The sequence below is a fragment of the Piliocolobus tephrosceles genome, chromosome 2, assembly GCF_002776525.5.
Source record: "Piliocolobus tephrosceles isolate RC106 chromosome 2, ASM277652v3, whole genome shotgun sequence".
Taxonomy (NCBI): Eukaryota; Metazoa; Chordata; class Mammalia; order Primates; family Cercopithecidae; genus Piliocolobus; species Piliocolobus tephrosceles.
The window spans coordinates 133,593,156-133,615,903 of NC_045435.1; the positions used below are offsets into that span (position 1 = coordinate 133,593,156).

A 22,748-nucleotide genomic window follows, 5' to 3' on the forward strand; every position below is an offset into this window, starting at 1 on the left:
GCTCGAGGTCTGCTCTAACCACTCCCTAGCTACTGCCTGTTTACTCAAGGCCCTTAGGCTCTACAGTCAGCTGATGGCAAAGCCAGCCAGGCCTGTGTCCTTCCCTTCAGGCCAGGGAGGTCCCCCAGGTCCCAGGTGGGTCTAGGGGTACTGTTTGTGAGTCAGGGACTAGAGTCAAAAACCTTAGAAGTCTAGCTGGTGTTCTGTTTGAGGCTGAGCTGCCACTCAAACCACAAGATGCAGTTCTTCCTTTTCCAAAGACAGGGGAGCCCCACTTTTTAGCTGCCACCACCTCAGGCCACAAGGCGTACTGCCAGACTACTGTTGATGTTCCCTTAAGGTCCAAGAGTTCTTAAGTCAGCTTGTGGTGAATGCTGCCTGGCCTGGGACTCACCCTTCAGGGCAGTGGGCTCCCCTCTGACCCAGGGCAGGTCCAGAAATGCCATCCAAAAGTCAAGTCCTGGAGTAGGGGACCCCAAGAGCCTACATGGTGCTCTGCCTTCCTGTGGCCGTGCTGGCACCTGAATCCAGGAAGTCTCAGAGGCTGACTCAAGGCCCTCAGCATAGTACCTGGGTATCCATGCTGTTTATTCAGGGCCCAAGGGCTCTTCAGTTAGCCGGTGATGAGTACTGCCAGGACTGGATTCTTTTCTTCAAGGCAGCAGGTTCCCTTCTGGCCCAGGGTGTATGTAGAAATGTAGTCTGGAGCCGGGCACAGTGACTCACGCCTTTAATCCCAGCACTTTGGGAGGCCGAGGCAGGTGGATCACCTGAGGTCAGGAGTTTGAGACTAGCCTGGCCAATATGGTGAAACCTGTCTCTACTAAAAATACAAAAAATTAGTTGGGCGTGGTGGCGGGCACCTGTAATCCCAGCTACTTGGGAGACTGAGGCAGGAGAATTACTTGAACCCAGGAGGTGGAGGTTGCAGTGAGCCAAGATTGCACCATTGCACGCTAACCTGGGCGACAAAGCAAAACTCTGTCCCTGCCCCCCACCCACCACCTACAAATAAAAACAAAAAACAAAACGAAACAAAACGAAAAACAAAGAAATGTTGTCTGGGAGGTAGGGCCTGGAACGGGGGCCTAACAACTCTGAACATTACCCTGTCCTGTTGTGGCTGAGCTGGTATCCAAGATGTAAGACAAAGCCCTGCCCATTTTTCCCTCTCCTCTTCTTAAACAGAAGGAAGGGGTCTCTTTTGGAGCTCCAGCTGTGTAGCCTGGGGTTAGGAGAGGAGTGATTCCAACACTCACTTGGCTGCCACAACCGGAGTCTCAGTATGTCATGTGAGCCCCATTCCATTGTCTCTGGGCCTAGGTCAGCACTAGGACTTGTCTAAGTGTCACAGTCTTTATAGCCTAAACTGCCTTTCAAGTTCTCTGAGAGACACAGAGTGCTGTAGGCCTTGGTGGCAAGGTCCAAGCTCAAGTTCAAACTGCTGGGCTAGGTGATTCCCTTCTGACTAGGGCTGATTTAAATGCTCTATCTGTGTGGATGGGCATCAGCTGAGTTTGGTCTGATTTTTCTTTCTGCTCTAACAGGACAGCACTGAGTTTAGTGCATCACAGTTGCTGTGTTCTCTCTCCCCCAATGCCCAGAAATGCTCTCTGCAACATGCTGCTGCTGTAGGAGATGGGGGCGGTGGGGGGTGGCATCGGGGGTTCAAACCTGTTTTTTCTATCTCTTTAGTGCCTCTTTCAGCAATATGAAGATAAAACCAGGTATTGAGAGCTCACCTAATTTTTGGTTCTTATGAAGGTGTTTTTTTCTGTGTAGATAGTTGTTAAATTGGTGTCCTTGAAGAGGGTAGCGGGTAGGATGATTGGTGGAGCCTTCTATTCTATTGTCTTAGTTGGCCTTGGGTCAATATATAAATATATATTTATATAAAAACATGCAAACATGTCTAAGCTGTATTGTTCAGTGCAGAATATTAAGTTGCAGAACAATATAAATAGTTTAATGACACCTAGATAATAAAGTGTGTTTTTATATATATGTATATATTTTATTGATATGCAGAAATAGTCCCAGAATCATCCACATCACACTTTCAACCATTGTTAGCTGTGGTAAAGGGAGAAGAGTTTGGAGGGGAGGAAGTAATAAGGCTAAGTACAGCTCTGTAAGAATGTATTTAAGTTGACATTGGTATATTTTAACAGTGGATAAAGTGGCCAAGTGCAGTGGCTCACACCTATAATCCCAGCACTTTGGAAGACTTAGGTAGGCGTATTGCTTGAGCCCAGGAGTTCGAGACCAGCCTGGGCAACATAGTGAGACCTCTTTTCTACAGTAACTAAAAAAAATTAGCCTGGCACACAGCTGTCATTCCAACTACTCAGGAGGCTGAGGTGGGAGGATTGCTTGAGCCCAGGATGTTGATCATGCCATTATAGACCATGTGACCATGATCACACCATTGCACTGCAACCTGGGTGACAGAGCAAGACCCTATCTCAAAAAAAAAAAAAGGAAAATTGAATACAATAATAGATGTATATTGCAGAATATTTGGAAAACTTAGGAGACAGAAAGGAAAATGTAGCAGTAATTTTATCACTTAAAGATGACTGTTGTCATTCTAATTTGTATCCTTCTGGTTGGCTTTCAATTTATTCCAATTTTACTGTATGGCTATAAAGGAACACTTAAAAGAGGTCCCCCAACCTTTTTGGAACCCTAGACTGGTTTCATGGAAGACGATTTTTCCACAGACAGGGGTGGAGGGGTGGGGGGTAGGTGGTAGGTGGTTTCGGGATGAAATCATTTCACCTCAGATCATCAGGCATTAGATTCTCATAAGGAGCACACAACCTAGATCCTTCACATGCACAGTTTACAATAAGGTTCACATTCCTATGAGAATCTAATGCTTTGACTGATCTGACAGGAGGAGGAGGCAGAGCTCAGGCAGTAATGCTCACTTGCCCACCGCTCACCTCCTGCTGTGCGCTGGGTTCTTGTAACCAATCCGTGGCCCTGCGGTGGGGGATCCATGGTATATATGGTACCTGTTTCGTTTGGATTCTAAGTTGTGCTCCATTGAACATTGTCTTACATAAATGATTGTGCACATCTAACCATTTCTAAAGATAAATTTTCAGAAGTGGGTTTATGGGAAGAGAAATACAAGAATGTTTTAAAGCTTTTGTATATAATGCTAAAGTGCCTTCCAGAAAAGTTCCTGTCCACATCTACCAGTAGTATTTCAAAGTGTCTCTCTTACTACATACTGCCAGGATCAGATATTCCATTAATCTTTTAAATTTGACAGATCAGAAAGACTTTATTGGTATTTTAATTTATATTTCTTTACTAGTGACATTGAGAGAGAGAGTGTGTGTATATGTGTGTGTGTGTATATATGTATATGTATGTATATACATACATACATATATATATATATGTTTTTGTTCCAAGCCTAATATATATTTATTAAGCCTGGGACAAAAACTGTAGTGAACCAAAAATACACTGAGGCTGTTTTCAATAAAAACAGCAGAACACATATATTCAAATTAATGCTTGTCCCTTCAAAATACTGATTAAAATAAACTCCATTGATGACACCTTTGCTCAAGACATTTTAGGGTCTTGGTTTTGGTCTGACTTCTGAAGCACCTTTGGTTTCTTTAGGATTTCCCTAGCGGTGGCATGACTCCAACTTTTGCCGATGGGCTCAGAATTTGGAAGTTTAAGAAATAAGATAACCCAAACTTAATAATGCCATTTTTTCCTTTCATTTTATGAAGGGATAACTATTGGCCTGGTGTGCTGGCCCATGTATGTAATCCTAGCAGTTTGGGATGCTAAGGTGGGGTGATCACTTGATGTCAGAGTTCAAGACCAGCCTGGGCAATGTAGTGAGACCCCATCTCCACATAAAAAGGAGGGAGGATAACTATTAAGAAATTATTTCTTTTTTAAAAAATGACTTATAAACTGGCTCTGAAGGTGGTTTGTTTATGCAGAAACATTTGCAGAATATCCCATTGGGTGTTAGGTGCTATGTTGGGCTCTGGGCTAACAATTAGGGAAATTTTATACTCTCCGTTCTCCGGTCTTTTTGGAGAGGTAATGCCCACGTTGAGCACTGAAAGTCAAGTAGGGAGATATAAATCCGGATAAGAAGGAGTCAGTCGGATGGAGTGTGGTGAAGGATGTTCAGACAGGGAAACACACATGCAGAAGAGGGAAGGCAGGACGCAGCATATGCATCCAGCATTTGGTAGGGCGACGCCCCACATGGCAGCAGTGAGAGGTTAGGGATCAAGGAAGTAGGCACCGGATCATGAAGGGTCTTGCTAAGACTTTCTTCTGAAAGCTTCAGGGAACCTTTTAGGGATTTCTAGTGGAGTTGTTTCATGATCAGATCTGAACTTAGAAAAACTGACATCTTATTTTTGGAGGATGCATAAGGGTAGGGCAGAAGTGAGGAAAAGAATTGAGAGACCAGTAATCCAGGCAGCAAGAGGTCTGAGCCTGAGTTCAGTGGCCAGGGCAGGTAGAGAGAAGTAGACAGCAGGACAGCATCATTAAGGAGACTTGGATTGTATGTGGAGGGCAAAGCAGAGGGAGGGGTCTGAGTGGTCGGGGCCAAATTTTGGGGGAAAGTGGATGATGCTGAGGTGAGTCACAAAGATAGACAATGTGGAGCCAGGGGCAGGAGCATGATGAAGGAGATGCTTAGGTTTGGTCGTGCTGAATTTGAAATGGCTCTGGGACATTTAAGAAGAGATGTCATGTAAATAGTTGGATCCAGAGCCTAGGATGTAGACAAAGTCTGGGGACATAGATTTGGGAGCTATGAACACATTCCCCAAGAGAAGTCACAAAAATGTGCCAAGCAGCAGGAGCCTGATACGGTGCTTGCATTTCACTGTGATATGCCCTGTTCATATGCCCTTTCAGGGTATTGCATTTTCAGATTGCCCCTGTCTCACACCTAGATATTTTGGCTCTCAGCTTTGATCTGATATAGCTATCATTCCCTGCATCAGTGAGCTCACAGGCCATAGCTAAAGATATGCTGTCATTGAAGACAGGTTTGTCCTCCAAATCTGAAAACCAAGTGAGCAATTAGAAATTGTTTAAGTGCCTATCAATAGGAAATAGAATAAATATATTTTGGAAAGTCCATATGATTATTATAGCATTAATTGGATCATATCATTTCCCCCACTGAAAGCCTGCTGGTGACTTTTTTTGCACCTAGAATACAATCCAGACAGCTTAAGACCTTGCATGATCTGACCTTGGCCTGTTTTGGCTTCATCCCATGCCACCTTCCTTCATGCCAGGATCTTCTTTGACTCACTCAAACAGTCACACACTTTCTCATCTGGTCCTTTGCTCATGGTGTCCCCTCTCTGTGAACTATCTTATCATTTAGTAGTAACTACTTGTCCTTCAGCTTGCAGCTTAAATGACCTCTCAGGAGAGGGTCCCTTGGATCCCTCCCCACTTGCCACTCCCCTACTCCTCTGTGTTTTTACTTTATCTCAGTCTATGATTTTTCTTTTCTTTTTTCTTTTTTTGCCTTTTGTCTGCCCTTCCGTGAGGTTAGGGATTGTGAGTATTATAACACTAGTACCTGAAACATTGTAGGTACTAAATAAACTTTTTTTTTTTTCAATGAGTGATATTTTAGCAGGGGAAATATTTTTGTCTTAATTCAAGCTGCTGTAACAGAGTACCATAAACTGGGTGGTTTAAGGAACAGGTATTTATTGCTCACAGTTCTGGAGGCTAGGCAGTCCAAGATCAAGGTATAGGCAGATCCAGTGCTTGCCAAAGGCTGGTTTCCTGGTTTGCAGATGGCTACCTTCTCCCTGTATCCTCACATGGTGGGGACAGAGTGGAGAGAAGAAAGCTATTCTGTCTCATCTTATAAGGGCACTAATGCCATTCATGAGGACTCCACTCTCATGACCTAATTACCTCCAAAGGCTCTGCCTCCTAATATTATCACATTGGAGGTTAGGATTTCAACATGAATTTGGGAGAGACACAAACATTTAGTCTGTAATAATTGATAAGTGAAAAAAAAAGACACAAAGCATAGAATAATCATATCCAAAAATGAAAGAAAAATTTCTATACATATATGTGTGTATTTATATGTTCATATAAACATAGGAAAAAAAGAGAAAGTATATGACCCAGTCTGTTTCCAGCTACATCTGTTCAGTGGGAGTAGGTCAGGACCTTTTATGGCCTATTTTATTTTCTTCTATGTTATAATAATCATTTATTTATTTCTATAGTGGGCATGTTTGTATTTTTGTAACTATATTTTTATAGTGGGCATTACCTAACAAAGGAGAAATATTAAAAATAAATCCAATTAAAATGTCCACTCCTTTTAACAATCACGTTTGTTTTGATGGCCAATGACTCTTATATGGGCATTTTTTTTTTTCTTCAGATTTTCCAGTTAATGAGAAATTTGAGAAGCAAAATTCATTTTGATTTAGACCAGTGAGTGAAGATTAGGTACTCATTAAACAACTGTGAAAGTCCTTTGTAGATAATTTTGCTTTGTAGATAATTGTGCTTCCAGTGAAACTGAAATGTAACTGACGGCCTTAGCTTGGCTATTTTTGAAGAATCCTTGACTGTCGGGCTCCCCTGCAACACTTCCCTCTTCAGCACTCCGTTTACTGGCCACATGCTTTACATAGCACTCTGCTTAGATTTTGCCTTTGAGGATGGCCATCTCCCTTCAGCTGCTCTGATTTGGAAGAGGGGCAAGGAGTACAGCTTTCCCTGAGACAGGGCGACCTTTTTTTCCCTTCTGTCTTCACATCCTAATCACACCACTTCTAACTGGATACCAATGTCTTAACTGTGAAAAACTCTGAGTTCTTTGTCAGAAATGAGTCTCTAGGGCTTCCCAAGTGTTAATTATTTCCTGTGAGAGTTCTGGTTCGAAAGTGAGGTTTCTCTCCTTGACTTTTAACCCTCATTACTCTTCTGTGTTCCCAGTTGGTTCGACTGTGCAATGAGGGCGCCCGGAAGATGGAAAGAACTGAGATGATGTACACAATTAACTCCCAGCTGGAATTTAAAATTAAGGTATTCTCGTAACTTGTTCATTACTGTTCTTGCCTAAGTTTTCTCTAAGTAGAGAGAGACAGTTGAGGGCAACAAAGTAGATAGGAATTTGCTTTTCAAAGAAGGGTCATAAATTGATAAGAGGGAGTAGCAGATGCTTCAGGCAATTTGGTTTTGCTTGTACCAGAGTGACCTTTCTCCAGGCCCTGAAGCCAGGCATTATCTAAGAAGACTTTTTTTTTTTTTTCCAGGAAGACACCAAGCTTAGGGGAATAAACAAAATAATAGAATAGGGTAGTTAAAATAATAGAATTTTAGAATTGAAAGGAGATTCCTTCATTATTCTCAAAATGTTTTGCAAAACAGTAATATTCCATGAGCTGGACCAGTGTTCTCCTAAATTAAATAAGGACACTCCTTTTTTCGTTTGCAAAACAGATCGTTAATGGATAATTTTTTTCAAGATTGTTTTTCTCCCATAATTTTTTTGAATATGTGCTGCTTGTTATTCCTTGTCTGATACTGCTCTGGAGCAGATGACAAGATGAACAAAGAGGAAGAAAATGACAGTTAATGGCAAATCTAGGTCATGGCCATTCTTTTGTTGACTCACCGGCTGAGTTTTTAATGGGAAGTGAGTGCTCATAATTGTGACTCTATTTAGTTTTATAACTTGTAAATGTCATTAAACCATTTTAAATGACTGGTCATATTTTTCCCTAGTAAAAGTGGTTCTATTTCGTGCAGTCAAATTATAGTGATCAGCATTTCATGGTATTCTGTGAAGAGCAGATTCTCTGCCATGTCATGTAGTTTGAGGATTACTGCATGCTTGCTTTGGCAGCATATATACTAAAATTGAGGATCACTGATACAGTACAGCTACACCCTTTTGTTTTAAGAATGAGGAAAAGAAAGCCAGAGAATAATTGTCTGCAGAGTTACTTGGCTAGTGGTGATAAAATCAGGACTAAGGTCCAGACGTCCTGACTTGCAGGTCAGTGTAAACTCTTCTACTGTAACATTCTGACTGTAATGGTTTAGATCCAGAAACACAAACTGTAAAAGGGAAGAAGATGGGTATTTACCAAAAACCAGACACACACGCACACATATGCATGCATGCACACTTTAAATAGTTTTGATATTCTTGTACAGAAATTTACAGCAATTAGAAAACCCATCTTTCTCCCAGTTCTCAATATCTCGTTCTCTCTAATTTGTTTCTAAATATTTTGGAAAATATATCTGACAACAAGTTTGTTTTTTGTTTTTTAATTTCCTCCTTTTGAAAGATGAAAAAAATCCCTAACCATTTTTCTTTTCCCTTCTTCACTGAAACTCAATTGATGTAAGATTACTTTAAGAAACTCTGTCCAGGCCAGGCAAGGTGGCTCATGCCTGTAATCCCAGCACTTTGGGAGGCCGAGGTAGGGATCACCTGGGGTCAGGAGTTAGAGACCAGCCTGACCAACATGATGAAACCCTGTCTCTACTAAAAATACAAAAATTAGCTGGGTGTAGTGGCCGGCACCTATAATCCCAGCTATTTGGGAAGCGGAGGCAAGAGAATCGCTTGAACCCTGGAGGCAGAGATTGCAATGTGTCGATATCTCACCACTGCACTCCAGCCTGGGCAACAGAGCAAGACTCTCAAAAAAAAAAAAAAAAAACCTCGGTCCAGAACCCAAAATTAATTTGTAATTGAAAAATGCTAACCCCAAGGATCATTAAAAATAAGTGATTAACATCAATTGAGTTCATGAGTTTTGGTTGGTTGTTTTCTTTTTCATTCAATGATTAAAATATTTGCAAGCCTAAAGTATAGATTTACAGTGGAGCATCTAATTTAGAACACTTAGAATTACTAATTAGTACTAATTGGAAATACTCGTAAAATCTTAGGACCTTATAATACTATATGAATAACAGTGGACGTTCCTATTTATTTTAATGATGATAAAATAGAGGTTCAGTGAGGTTAAATGATTTATCCAAGTACGTGGCAAGTATTGTAAGAATACAACAGATTTACTGAGCATATTCCATGTGGAAGGCAGTAGATAAACAAAAACATGGTCATCCCTCCCCTCATAGTCTAGTAGAAGACTGCTGAAAATCAAAGGAGTCAGCAAAGTCTACAGCTGTCACAGTAGCTAGAAGACTATGGAAAGTACTGGAAATGGAAAGGAGATGGACAGCTCTAAGAGCAAGAGACAGGCTGGGGGGCTTGGAGCAGTCTGGCAAGGCTTCATGCCAGAGGTGTGTTTGACCTGAATCTTGAAAGGTGAGTTAGGAAGGGTCTCAGAGCAGAAACAAATGCACAGTTTCCCCTGCTGTGGCCCAGGAATTGTAAGCAATTCAGGAATTGTAGGTAGACTTGGGGTGCAAGAGGAGCAGGGCGGAGCTGCGGTAGCAGGCAAACACTCATATGGACAGCCCTCTGCACCAAGAGGAGGAGCTGAGTGAGGTCATTTGGGAGCCACAAAAAAGTTGTAATTAGGGAAGTGACACAGTCAGATGTGTGTTTAGTACAGACAACTTCAGCAGTGGGGAAAGGCTTTTCCAATTTACTCCAAATCCAGAAGTCATTAAAAGAAAAAAGTCCAAATTTATCTATATAACTTTTTACAAATTTTCTCTATAAAGGGAAAAAGACTATGAAAAAAGGGAAAAGGCAAATAGCAAACTGGAGACAAAAATAGTTGCAACTCACATATAGACAAAGGGTAAATATCCCCAATGTATAAAATCAAAGTGATAAGAGAAGACCCACTAGTCTATAAGCCAAGGAGCACCAAAGATTGCCAGCAAACTACCAGAAGCTGGGGGAGAGACCTGGAACAGATTATTGTCTAGTACCTTCTGAGAGCCTGGCCTTGCTGACACTTTCATCTTAGCCTGTCTTCCAAAACTGTGAGACATAAATTCCTGTTGTATAAAACCAAGAAAAAAAAAAATACCCCTAGAAAGTTGCAAATTAGAAAACTGCTACCAGAAAAGGAAACCCAAATGATGATTAAAGTTTTGAAGATGCTTTATTTCACTCAGAAGAAAATTGCTGTTTGAAGACTAGCAAATAAAGATAATGAACTTCACCTTTTAGATTTATAAATAATTCAAAAGTTTGGTAACACATTTTATTGATGGAATTGGAGAGAGAGGCATTTTTATATGTTGCCACTGGGAAAGATTGTTACACTCCAATGGTGTGCAATTTGGCAATAACTATCAAAATTACAAATGCAAGTGACTACAACTCAGCAATTTTACTTCTAAGAATTTATTCTGCAGATGCACTCATGAATGTATAAAATTACATACACACTGAGCTATTAGTATAGTGTTGTTTGTAATAGTAAAAGATGAGGAAAAAACACCTAAATATCAAAGAGGATTGATTAAATAAATTATAGTATACCCAAATGTGATACCACTCAAAAGAATAAAGGAGAATTTTAGATACCTGTATGGAAAGCTTTCTTACACATTATTAAATGAAAAAAGTAAGGTTTAGATATAAAAAAATACAATTTGCTTTTGCAGATGAAATCTTTGGACAGATGCAGACGAAACTAGTTATTGGTCATTACCAATGTGGTCAGGGAGTGGGCCTTGTCGGGTTGACTGGGTGGAGAGCCACCCACTCACTCAGATAGGAAATTCAGGAGGAGGAACAAGTTTCAGGGGAAGGTAATGAGTTCTATTTTGGCCGTATTTGTTTTATGGTATGGCCATAGGTGCTACTACTGTGAGAATATTGGTTGCAAATTTACTAAGTAATGCCATTTTCACATTTATCTGATTTAATTCTCACATGAACCCTGTAAAGTACCCTATTATTAACTTCATTTTATAGATGAAGAACCTGAAGCTAGAGAGATTAAATACTTTGCTCAGGGTTATACACGAAGACATTATAAAGTCTAGATTCAAATCTTTGACTCCGGAGTCCACATTCTTAACAATGACTGTATAGTAATGTGGATATTTTTCTAATTTGGAGAAAAGTAAATTTTGTAGGTCATGTGTGTGCGTGTGTTTCATTTTCATTTCACACATGTTTTTCATTTTTACTTTTGCTTGTGATTTCCTGGAAGACTGTCAAGTGCTAAACTGCAGTAATATGAGAGGAGGTGGAAAGTATCGCTGGATTGGCACTTTGGAAGCTAGTATAAAGTTAGAGCACAGGCTCCAGAGCTGACTTGCCTGAGTTGCAGTAGTGTACTAGCTGTATAACCTTGGGCATCACATACCTTTTCATGTCGTGGTTTTCTGAACCCTAAAATAAAGCTGATGGTAGTACTTTTCCTCATGGAATGTTTTTGAAAATTAAATTATTTAAGAGATATAAAGGATTGAAACAGACCTGATTTGTAGTAAACAAGCAGAAAACATTGTTGAGATGTTTTATCAGAATATTTAAATAGATGTGGATGCATTGAAGAGTGAATGGGATGTGAAGCATTTGAAGCAAATTAGACTTTTCATTCCAGAAGCATGACTATCGAGGATAGGGCAGTGATGATAACTAGAGGATACACAAAGTCAAGGGACCATTTTTAGTGATAGTTTTCAGGATAGTTTGCAGAAAGGGAGCCAGGAGGGAGAGAATACTAATGAGAGGGGAATAAATCAAGGGAATAAGGCCTTAGAGCTGAAAGCAGGGTGTTGAAGACAGGAGAGCTTATCCTCTGAGATGAGAGCAAAGAAAATGATGGTTGTAGAGAAAAAGCTGGTCGCTCAACCAAGAAGATCAAAAACCAGAGACTAGTTTGTGTCTCAAATCTAGTGTTTTTTCTCCACTAGAGAACAGCTTCCTTTAAAAGTTGCCTCTACAGAGTTGGGAAGAATTTTTTTTTTTGTCTTGCGATGGAACGTTTGACCTTATGAATGAGCACATGGAGAAGCTGAGGGTTCTCAGGCTGCATTAGGAGACATACACTCAGTGTGATTGAGTGGATTGGTGGGATGTTACTTGACAGAAGGCTTTGCTGGTTGCCATTTGGGGGCCTTGCTAATGGCACCCCAGTGGAAATACAAGAAAAAGCTTTGTGTAATAGCAGACAGTTTGGTAATTTCCCAAAAATCTAAACATAAGAGTTACTACTATATGACCCAGCTGTTCCACTCCTAGGTATATACCCAAGAGAACTGAAAAGAGATGTTCAAAAGCATATACACGAATCTTCATGGCAGCATTATTCATAATAGCCAAGAAAGTGGAAATAGCTCAAATCAGTGGAAGAATTGATAAACAAAATATGATATAGGTATATAGTAAAATATTTAGGCACAGAAAGTAATAAAGTTCTGATATTTACTATGTGGATGAACCTTGGAAATATTATGCTAAGTGAGAGAAACCAAATTCAAAGATCACATGTTGTATAATTCCATTTGTATGACACATCAAGTATAGACAAATCCATAGAGTTAGAAAGTAGATTAGTGGTTGCCAGATGCTTGGGGGAAGAAGAGTAGGGGATGACTGCTCAGTGAATATGGGGTTTCCTTTTGAGGTAATGAAACTGTTCTGGAATTACATAATGGTGGTTATTGAACAACACTGTGAACATACTAGAAACCACTGTATTCTATACCCTCTGAAGTGGTGAAATGGTCAATTTCATGTTATGTAAATTTTATCTCAACGTAAAAAAACAATATTTGCTGTTCAGCAGCTCTTTTTTTTGCTTGCTGCCCCATAAAATTAGTTACATTTTATGCCCAGGCTCGTTTTCTAGGATGCTAGGTAATAGAAAAAAAGAATGAGAAGTCTGTGCTCTGCAGGCATTACATCCGTACTGTTGAGGATATATCTTTGTTCATGAATTTCTTTTCTAGTTTCTGGTTCACACCTTGATTCCAGTCTCAGCACTTCCTTACTCGGGGAATTCACTCATGCTCACTTTGGGCTGTTCTGATTTCCTTTATTTTAATCATTTTAATGTCTCTTCTTTAACTAAACCTATCTGAATGAGTTCAGTCTTCTAACAATAAATTTGAAACATAAACTATATATAATATTGGATTTTTGTTTTCAAAAGAAACATAATGTATTGAAAACTATTGTCAATTTTAGGTGTTTATAGGTAGAAATTTAGTTTTGCCCCCAGTGGAGTATGAGGACTCCATAAAAACTAATCTGCTTTAAAAACAATAAAACAATTGAAAAATCTCTATGTCTCCACCCCCTAAATCAGAACAGTCACAGGGCAGCATGTACACTGAAACTTAACCATAATACTGTCCTTGGTTCATCTTGTAGGGTTACACGCAATAGCAAGATAGTCCTGTGTTTCTTGTAATTACGGCCCTTCAGCCGGACCTACCCTGACACAAGGTGACCTCTTGTATGTGCTGCCTAGTCTGCCGGAGTTATCTAAGCAATCTGTTGACCTTTAAGGTCTCAGCTGTCTCTGTAGGGTAATTGTCTGTTTTCGAGATTTTGGGGGTTGGGAACTTCATGAACTCCCTTAGCAGCCAGTTTTGAAAAGTTTGGGGTTAGCCATAATCTTTTATCTTCATTTTTTGGACCTTCAGGAAAATAGTATATAAATGATAAGCAATCTTCTTATAAAAGCTCTTTATAAAGTTTAAAATAGATATGAAATCCTTTCTTAGACTTCTCATTTCCTCTCTGATATCCTCAATTTCCTTTAGCTATTTATAATTATTATTTCCTGAAAAGGGTGATGTTTGATTGCACCACATTTCTGCATTATATTTTGTGTCCAAGAACTTTTGCTTATTTTATGGATGTAGTCTTTTAAATCAGATTTTTGGCAGTAAACATTTCTGGTAACTTAAAAAAAAAAAAAAAAAAAAAGCTTTCAAGGGTTTCAAGGGTAAGGATTGTTCTGTAGTTTTGAGAGTTTTCCAGTTGGCTTGTACAAGACAATAAAGAAAATAAAAAAGCAATATGCTAATTTTTTGGATACAGCCTTTTCTATGATATAATGATTATGATGGATTATTTTGGAAGAACTTCATTTTCACAGCCAGAAAGTAGTATGATGCTTTCAGGGACAGACTGCCATGAAGAAAGCTACCATGATCTTAAGAATAGGTGTTCTCAAGAATATGGCTAAATAGGTAATTTGTAGACAAAAAAAAAAAAAGCATGTAGGTTTTGTTTCTCTTGAAAGAAACCTTTTTAGTTCATAAAGTCAATGTAGACTTTTATATTTGTCTCATTAACCTACAGTTGTGTTTTTCTGTATGTTTAGATTCTGATTTGAGATATTTAAAATAACTAGTTGATTCTGATAGATTTTATTACTAGGCTTTTCGATTTTAAGTAACTCCTTACTTTCTTTTTCAGTTGAGAGTTAATAGAAGGGTCATAATTTTTTATTGATCCAGTAACATTTTCTCATTGAGTTTTAGTTTCATGTTGGGAAGTTAATAGTTTTTTATAGTAGAAGATATATTGTTCTTTTTCATTTTTTCTTCAATTTTCTGTACTTCTGTATTTATAGTTCAGTTTTATATGCCTATGAAACAATGAAGCATACTATGATAAGTATCATTTGTTTGAATGTACGTTTTAGATTTTCCTTTCAGTAATCTTAAAAGGATTTCAATTTGGCTTTGGTCACTGAGTTTTTCTACTTTTGTAGCCTTTTCCTTTAGTCTCCTCTTCCCGGTGGTTGGTAAAAAGAGGTGAATTGACAGCCTATGTAGAAGACACTGTGCTTTTCTCAAGAAGGACATCCAAACAGCAAGTCTACTTCTTTCTCTTTAATGACGTGCTCATTATCACCAAGAAGAAGAGGTAAGTCTTTATCTGGTGTTGCTGACTAGACACTCCAGTTTTAAAGTTCTGTAATTCAGATGCCTGTTAGGGTGATCATTCTTTAAAAGCTAGAGATGTTGAAAGTATAGTTTCTACATACTAAATCATAATTGCATCTGTGCTTCATTTTCTTTAAATTGCTTATATAGTTCAGACTTGAATCATTATCTGCATCATAATTCTTGCCAACCTCTATTGAGCCACTGTTCTAAGCATTTTACACATTTATATCACGTAATTCTTATGATATTCCTGAGAAGGTAGCACTGTTTTTATTCTCATTCAATGTTTTTCAGATTCCTTCTACCATAAAATTTTTGTGTAAAACAGAAAAAAGTTGGTCCAGTTGAGAACAGGCTGGGGAGAAACTCTAGTGCTCCTTTTAACTTAATTTAGAATGCACTGCTTTTAATGATTCTTAGTCTAAAATATTCCCCTGTGACTGGGAAGGTTGTTAGCCATACTCCCTTCTGAAGGGAATAAAGTAAATCATTTGATTGGCAGGGTGTTTGTTCTTCTTACTCCAGGCTTCTAGTTGTGTGTTTGTGTCCAGATCTAGTGAGGTGTCCATGAAGAATATTGTAGAAACCTTTTCTTTCCAGTATTTCTTCTGTCAAACTGTTCCTATTCTACACACACCCCCCCTGTCAGCTCTGCATTTCTCTAGAGAACATACTTTACTAAATGCACCCAATACATGTAAAGTCCTACGTAAATATTCCATCTTTTCTAGAATATGAACTTAGAGTGAAAACATAAATCTGTGGGCTGTTATTTCCACATATGAGGGAAATGATGGTGGGCTGAATTGATGTCATGTGGTGGGAGCAGGGGTGGTCCTGGAGTGCAATTTAGGCAAGGTGAAGGGAATTATAGAAACAGATTCCTATGAAAATACAAAATAAATATCCAAATGTATCAGAAATATTTAATTAAATGCTAGTTCTGAGTTGCTGACTTTGTAGGTTGAAAATTCAAACTAAATTAAAACAGATTGAGTTTTTCTTTTTGCTCCAGACCATATTATGAATTATTTCAGTTGAGTAGCTGTTTAGCTGAAATGAAATGTTAGTATGGTCTTCCCTGAAAAGCCATAATATGACAATGGTACATACATTAAAATTCTGATAATTATTTTTCATACTTAGGAAAATACTGTTTCCATATCTCCAAGGAGAAATTATTTCTCTTACCTGGAGTAGTCTGAATACTTCTAGTAGCTAAGTAATTGTTTTTTTCTTTTTTTTGAGATGGAGTCTTGCTCTGTCGCCTGGGCTGGAGTGTAGTGGCATGATCTCTGCTCGCTGCAAGCTCCGCCTCCCAAGTTCACACCATTCTCCTGCCTCAGCCTCCCGGAGTAGCTGGGACTACAGGCGCCCGCCACCACGCCCAGCTAATTGTTTTGTATTTTTAGTGGAGATGGGGTTTCGCCATGTCAGCCAGGATGGTCTTGATGTTCTGACCTCGTGATCTGCCTGCCTCAGCCTCCCAAAGTGTTTTGATTACCGGCATGAGCCACCACGCCCAGCCATAAATTTTATGAAGATGGGAGAAGAATTACAGTTTTTATGTTTTTGTGTTTTGTTGGTTTCCTATGAGATAGCATTTTTCCTTGGCTTTCTCCAGGATGTTTTGTTTGTAGGGGAGAGTAATTATATATGTCTCTTCAAATGCCAGAACTCTTGACTTTTAACGTCTTCCAGCTGTTGAAATATTTGTTCTGTCTCAGTGGACCTAGAGCTTTAACTAAACTTTTGATTTAAATGATAAAATGTACACTGACAGTACCAAGCCAATTTTAAATATAAATGTAATTTCAATTATGATGACTTTGGTGACTTAATGAAAATATTAAAGGTATTTAAACCAGTACAGTACAACTTTTGTTCTTGAATTTGCACAGAACTACTCGATAAATATAGACTTATTGAAAGTCAGAATTATGGCAGATGCTCTTCTACTTAGCAGCATACTTTGCCCTTCGCAGATGGTTTTCCCATTATATTTAACATTGCTCTCCTAGCTATCCCACATTTATTTTCTCAGGTAAATTTGAACTTATTGTTAGTAAAACATAGAGCAATGCCATTGGGAGTCTTTGAGAATTTTTTTTTTTTTTTTTTTTTTTTTGAGACGGAGTTTCACTGTTGTTGCCTAGGCTGGGATGCAACGGCGTGATCTCTGGCTCACTGCAACCTCGGTCTCCCAGGTTCAAGTGATTCTCCTGCCTCAGCCTCCTGAGTAGCTGGGATTACAGGCATGTGACTCGGTCTCCCAGGTTCAAGTGATTCTCCTGCCTCAGCCTCCTGAGTAGCTGGGATTACAGGCATGTGACTACACCTGGCTAATTTTGTATTTTTAGTAGAGATGGGGTTTCTCCATGTTGGTCAGTCTGGTCTAGAACTCCTGACCTCAGGTGATCCACCCGCTTTGGCCTCCCAAAGTGCTGGGATTAGAGGCGTGAGGCACCTCACCCGGCCTTTTTTTTTCTTTTCTTTTTTTTTTTTTTTTAAGAGCAAGATATACAGCTCCAATGGAGAGGACAACCTGAGTACCTAATTTGACCTTTACCAAAACTAGAATTTTCTTGCCTTACCAATTAGTTCATTATATTTCTAGGGTGTTCTTAGGTAATAATGTTGGAGACCTAATTGTTTATGACCTAAATATGTGGTGAGGTGACATGCAGACCACAGAAGCTTGATAAACAGACTTGGTTAAAAATGTACAGTATGCCTGACCATATTTACATGATCGCTTCAAGGAGGTGACTGCAAATGCTTTGCATGCCAGAGGCAATAGTAAAGGAGACACAATGACCCTGAACAAGGCAACAATTTAGGCTCGGCCACAAGTTACAGATAAGGAAAATCACCTGTGCCAGCGCTTAAGGACGGATGTATCCACCCACTGCCTAATTCTAATTCCAGGTTTCAGTCAAGGAACTTAGCCGCTGGGCTTCCAGTGGTTTTCCTCTTCAGGGAGGTTTTTCAGCTACTGGGAAAGGCTGCTCGGGAGGACAGTTACTCATCCTCCTCCGATCCAGACTGGCAGAAGTTTTATGCGGAGCACATTCCATAGATTGCTGAGGTGTGTGGCCCCCTCAGCTTCGCAGTGCATGTATCACTGCTAGTGCTTGTAAAGCTGGCTTGATGAGTGGCCATGACGTTGTCTTCATTAACAGGAATTTTCACTTTTTTAGAACATTAAAATAAAGTTTATTTTTATTTTTATTATTTTTTTTAGAGACAGGACCTTGGTATGTTGCCCAGGCTACAGTTCAGTGGCTATTCACAGGCAAGATCATAGTGCACTGCAGCCTCACACTCCTGGACTCAAGCAGTCCTTCCACCTCAGCCTCCTGAGTAGCTGGGGCTGTGGACACATGCCTTGGTCTTTAAAAGTAAGTTTAAAGTTTTCATTAGCACTGGCTGCTAGTGCGTCACTCTACTAATAGCCTGATTCTACCAAATTTCAAAAGGATACATGATCGACTATTCTGGATGAGGGATGAGAACATGAACACTTTGGTATTTGAAGCTTTGACTAGAAGTTATCTGGGTACGGCAAGAGCAGACTTCTCAACCTCGGCACGATTGACATTTTGGGGCCTGATGTTTCTTTGTTGTAGAGGGCTGTCCTGTGCAATGTAGGATGTTTTAGCAGCATTCCTCGTCTCTATCCACTGTTCGCTAGTAGCAGTCCCCTTGCACCCTAGTTGCGACAACCAAAAATGTCTGGATGTTTTTGCCTAATGTCCCCATGGGGCAAATCCCTGCTAGTTGACAACCGCTATACTAGCATCGTAGTAAACTAAACTAGCTTTGCCTTTGGAGTAGTGAAGCTGTGTAAATCTATCAGACTGGCACAGCAGGAATAGTAATATTGTTTCATAAAAGTAATTTATTGTCAAGTTATACTTACAGATTAACAACATTATAATATCCAATATGTGCCTAATAATAATTTATTATAATAAAGACTAATTACAGACTATACCTTCATGTATAACCTTATGGTCTAAGTACTGTTGTCCCTAGTTTTGAAATACAAAACTGAATCCAAGACCTAACTAGGTTCAAACTCCTAAAAGGTTTATTTTGTAAGATATAGTCCCTTCTATCTGGCTTAGGTCTTCTCTACCAATTTCACCTGAAGCTAAAAGCAAAATTTTCCTTCCTTTATTAGTTTCCTTGCTGTGTTAGTTTCCTACAGCTGCTTCATCAAAGTGCCACAAACAAAGCGAGTGACTTAAAACAGTCAGAATGTATTGTCTCACAGTTCTGGAGGCCAGGATTATTTCCATTTCACAAATGAAGACGCTGAGGAAAAGAGAGATGCAATATCTTTTTCAAGGTCTTTCAGCAGAACCAGGATTCTAATCTGAGTCTTTGTTTCCATAGGCTCAATTTCTTTATGTTCATTACTTCTTCATTTTATTTTTCTAGAATATTTCACTTTTTCCCCCATCCTGTAAAGTTATTGGGGGAAAAAAAAGCATAGAAACTTACACCTTTTTTTGTTTTTTGGAGAAACATCTTTTCCAAAGTAAGCTTTTGAGTATTTTTATAGTTCTACTGGTTGTAGGAGAAAACTAGAACCAGTACCAAATCATATTTGTGAGTTTTCCTCTACCATTAGCTAATCTAGCATCAGAATCTGAGGAAGAGTTTCCCTTTGATAGCATTTCCTTCCTACAGACATTTAAGACAGGAGATTTCTACTTCCTGATTTCTGGTTCCATAAATACTGTGGATATTGACATAGTTTGAGCCCCATGTTACAACTTTCTAAGTTTTATAAAAAGGTTTTCAAATTTTTTAATTTTTTTTCAGGTTTTATAAAATTTTCTGTAATAGCAAACTACTAGGTCATTATCATAAGGGCAAGGACTTAAGTTCAAACTTGGATTTTCCCAAATAGTTTAAACACTCAGTGGCTTAAAACTGTGCAGCCTCCCTTGAAAGGTTCATGGCCTGATTTGGTTTCTTTTTTTTTTTTTGCTTTTTCCATGAGAATGCTCGTTCCTATTATAGAAAGCTGGAAACCACCTGATACTTGTCTTCTTCTGGGGAAGTTAAGAGTATCTTGGCTAAAGGAAGGGCAGTAAGAATGATTGAAAGCTCCTTTGTTCCTGGAACACATGAAGCTTGGTTATTTCTGACCATTTTGGAATTGAGTTCTAAATTCAAGATGGCAAGATGGCGTGGAAAAGAAATGAGAGGCCTGTTTCCTTTTTGCTTTTTTTTTTCTTCCACTGTCCTATGCACCCTTGATTCCTCTGATGTTATGAGGTATTATTTCCTCTGCGTCTGTAAGGAGAGTTGGCATTGCTGTTAAATGTTGAAATCTGCCACTACTGAGAAGCACAATATCGATCCCTGGGGTCAGAAAGAACTGAGCTCAAATCCTGGGCAAATTACTTCTCATCTCTCAGAGCCTCAGTGTTCCATCTGTAATATGGGGATAATAACATCATCTTCATCATGGAGTTTCTGTGAGAATTAATGAGATAATGCACATAAAGCTCTTACTAGAGTGGATATGAATAGTCCCGCTAAGTAACTGATACATGCTATCATTAAGGTTATTTTTGGTATTATGTTTCTCTCTCTAAAGATTTTGCCATAAATCAAATTATTGCTCTTCTACTTCTAGAATATTTTATTGTTTTAAAAAATGATTTTCAACCTTTATGTAATTGCTACATAGCTGAAGGTACGGCTCACTCTAGGACCAGACCTGAATGTATGGCCTCCAGAACACGAGCAGTTTAGGGATAAATGACTTTAACTCTGTGCATTTGCCTCCTCAGGAGACCCATGTCAGGCAGCAAGCGAGTGAGGAAAAACTATTGGTCTATTTTCATTCTTTTATAAATTGGTGTAAATCATGTGTACACGTTGTAGTAGCAGTTTTTTTTTTTAAATTTTTTGCACTATTCCTCAGTGATTAGGAGACACTATAACATTGTTGCTGAAAAATGTGCAATAAATAGTATATTTTTCCTTTTTATGGATGTAAGTCAGTGGTATGGTACTCCTGAATTGGAGTGTGGGGTTGCTGTATAATTTGGATAACCTTGTTACCCACTTAAGAAGCTGCCTGCCTGCCCTTCAGGGCTTGCTTAGTTCAGCTTATCCCGGGGAGAGAGCTTCAGAAAGGTACTGACAGCCTCTCAGAACTGTGCATCTCCTCTTTTTCAAGGACTGTGGGTTCAGAGCATCCCATGGGCAGCCACAGAAGTGCTGGGCTGTGGCATCTGGTGGTCCTTGGTGACAGGGATGGGGCTTCCCGGCCCTTTTCTGGGTCACTGGCCATCTTTTTTGTGGCAGTGAATCATAGCAGGTGCTTATCATACTAATGAACGGGGATCCTCATCTCCACTATTGGTTATGTTATTAACAATGAAATAGGATGTATGTGGCATGTTTGTTAGACTTCAGAATTATCTTGAGGAACTGAGCAAGTAAGGCTATTTGAAATCAGTTTCTGAATAAATATTGTGCCTTGTTTTGCTGGTCTGAGCACTTGCCAAATTGTGGATTTCTTGACATGGGCATTTAGCTCTAATTATGCTTGGTCCACTTGCGCATTTGCAAAACATAATTATCAGGCTTTTAACAAAACATCAGGCAGTTTAAATGGATGGTGTTCTGTTAGGAAAGTAAAAAAAAAAAAAAAAAAAAAAAAAAAACCTGACATTTACTGTAAGTTAGGCATGATTGTAAAAGCCTTACACACAATGAGGTAATACATGTGTTACCTCATTTAATCCTCTCAGCAATCCAGTGAAGTTGGTACTGTTACTCCCACTTTACAGATGAGAAAACTGAAGCACAGACAGGATCAGTAACTTGCTTGGGTTCACAAAGCCAGCGAGTGATTGGGTTTCTTTTTGTTTTTGTTTTTGTATTTTTTGAGACAGAGTCGCCCAGGCTGGAGTGCAGTGGTGCAATCTCGGCTCACTGCAACCTTCACCTCCTGGGTTCAAGCAATTCTCCTGCCTCAGCCTCCCGAGTAGTTGGGACTACAGGTGCTTGCCACCACGCCTGGCTAATTTTTATTTTTTCTACTGTTAGTAAAGACGGGGTTTTACCGAGTTAGCCAGGATGGTCTGGATCTCCTAACCTTGTGATCCACCTGCCTTGGCCTCCTGAAGTGCTGGGATTACGGGTGTAAGCCACTGCGCCCGGCCTAAAATTGGGTTTCTTACCAGACATTCCAAATCATGGCTCAACTCTTACCTGCTGTGCCATACTTCACTCCTTTAAAATTGTGTATTGTTCCACTAACAACATGTTTGTAGTATAATTCTAAAACCAAGCTTTGAAATGGAAATCAACCTCAGTCAGGTGAAAAAAATTTTTAACTCCTTGACTTAAAATAAATTTTTGCATAAATTCAATGTCCTTCATCCCAGCCAAGTTTGACTAGAGTGTTTCTATTCCATTTAAGCACACGATTAAGTGTGAGGGTTTAGGAATCATGTTTTTTAGGAGAAAGGAAACAAGTTGAAATCTACAGAACACTTTTTCTCATACATATATTGGAGGAAAGTAGGAAGAATTTCGTTTGATCTCATAAACCCCATTAACTCCTGTGTATCAGTGCTACTGGGGGGAATGTTAGAACCATTAAATTCCTCAGAGGGATTTAATGCATGACAGTCTAGAAGAGGATCTTGGAGAGTGTCCCCAAAGAAGGATGACTTAGAAATGTCACAAAAGGCATTAGAAGACAGGGAGTTTCAGGATTCACAGTTGCTCAGTGTCACTAGATTCTGTATACATGCAAGCAGAAATAATGGCGAAATCCAGGTGTTTAATTTGGTGGGGTGATGGGCTATGGTGGCCTTCGGAAGCCATTTCAGTGGCCTGTA

The 22,748-nt window shown here is 39.3% G+C and overlaps 1 protein-coding gene across 3 annotated transcripts in view; it reads left to right on the forward strand.

Annotated features, from left to right (window-relative positions):
* ARHGEF26 (Rho guanine nucleotide exchange factor 26) overlaps positions 1-22,748 on the forward strand; it is a 136,864-nt gene that overhangs the window by 91,194 nt on the left and 22,922 nt on the right. For all 3 annotated transcript variants that reach the window (XM_023192300.1, XM_023192299.1, XM_023192301.2), the window contains exons 10-11: positions 6,997-7,086; positions 14,691-14,845. In XM_023192300.1, the coding sequence (XP_023048068.1) occupies positions 6,997-7,086; positions 14,691-14,845 (245 nt within the window). The remainder of the gene's footprint in view (positions 1-6,996; positions 7,087-14,690; positions 14,846-22,748) is intronic.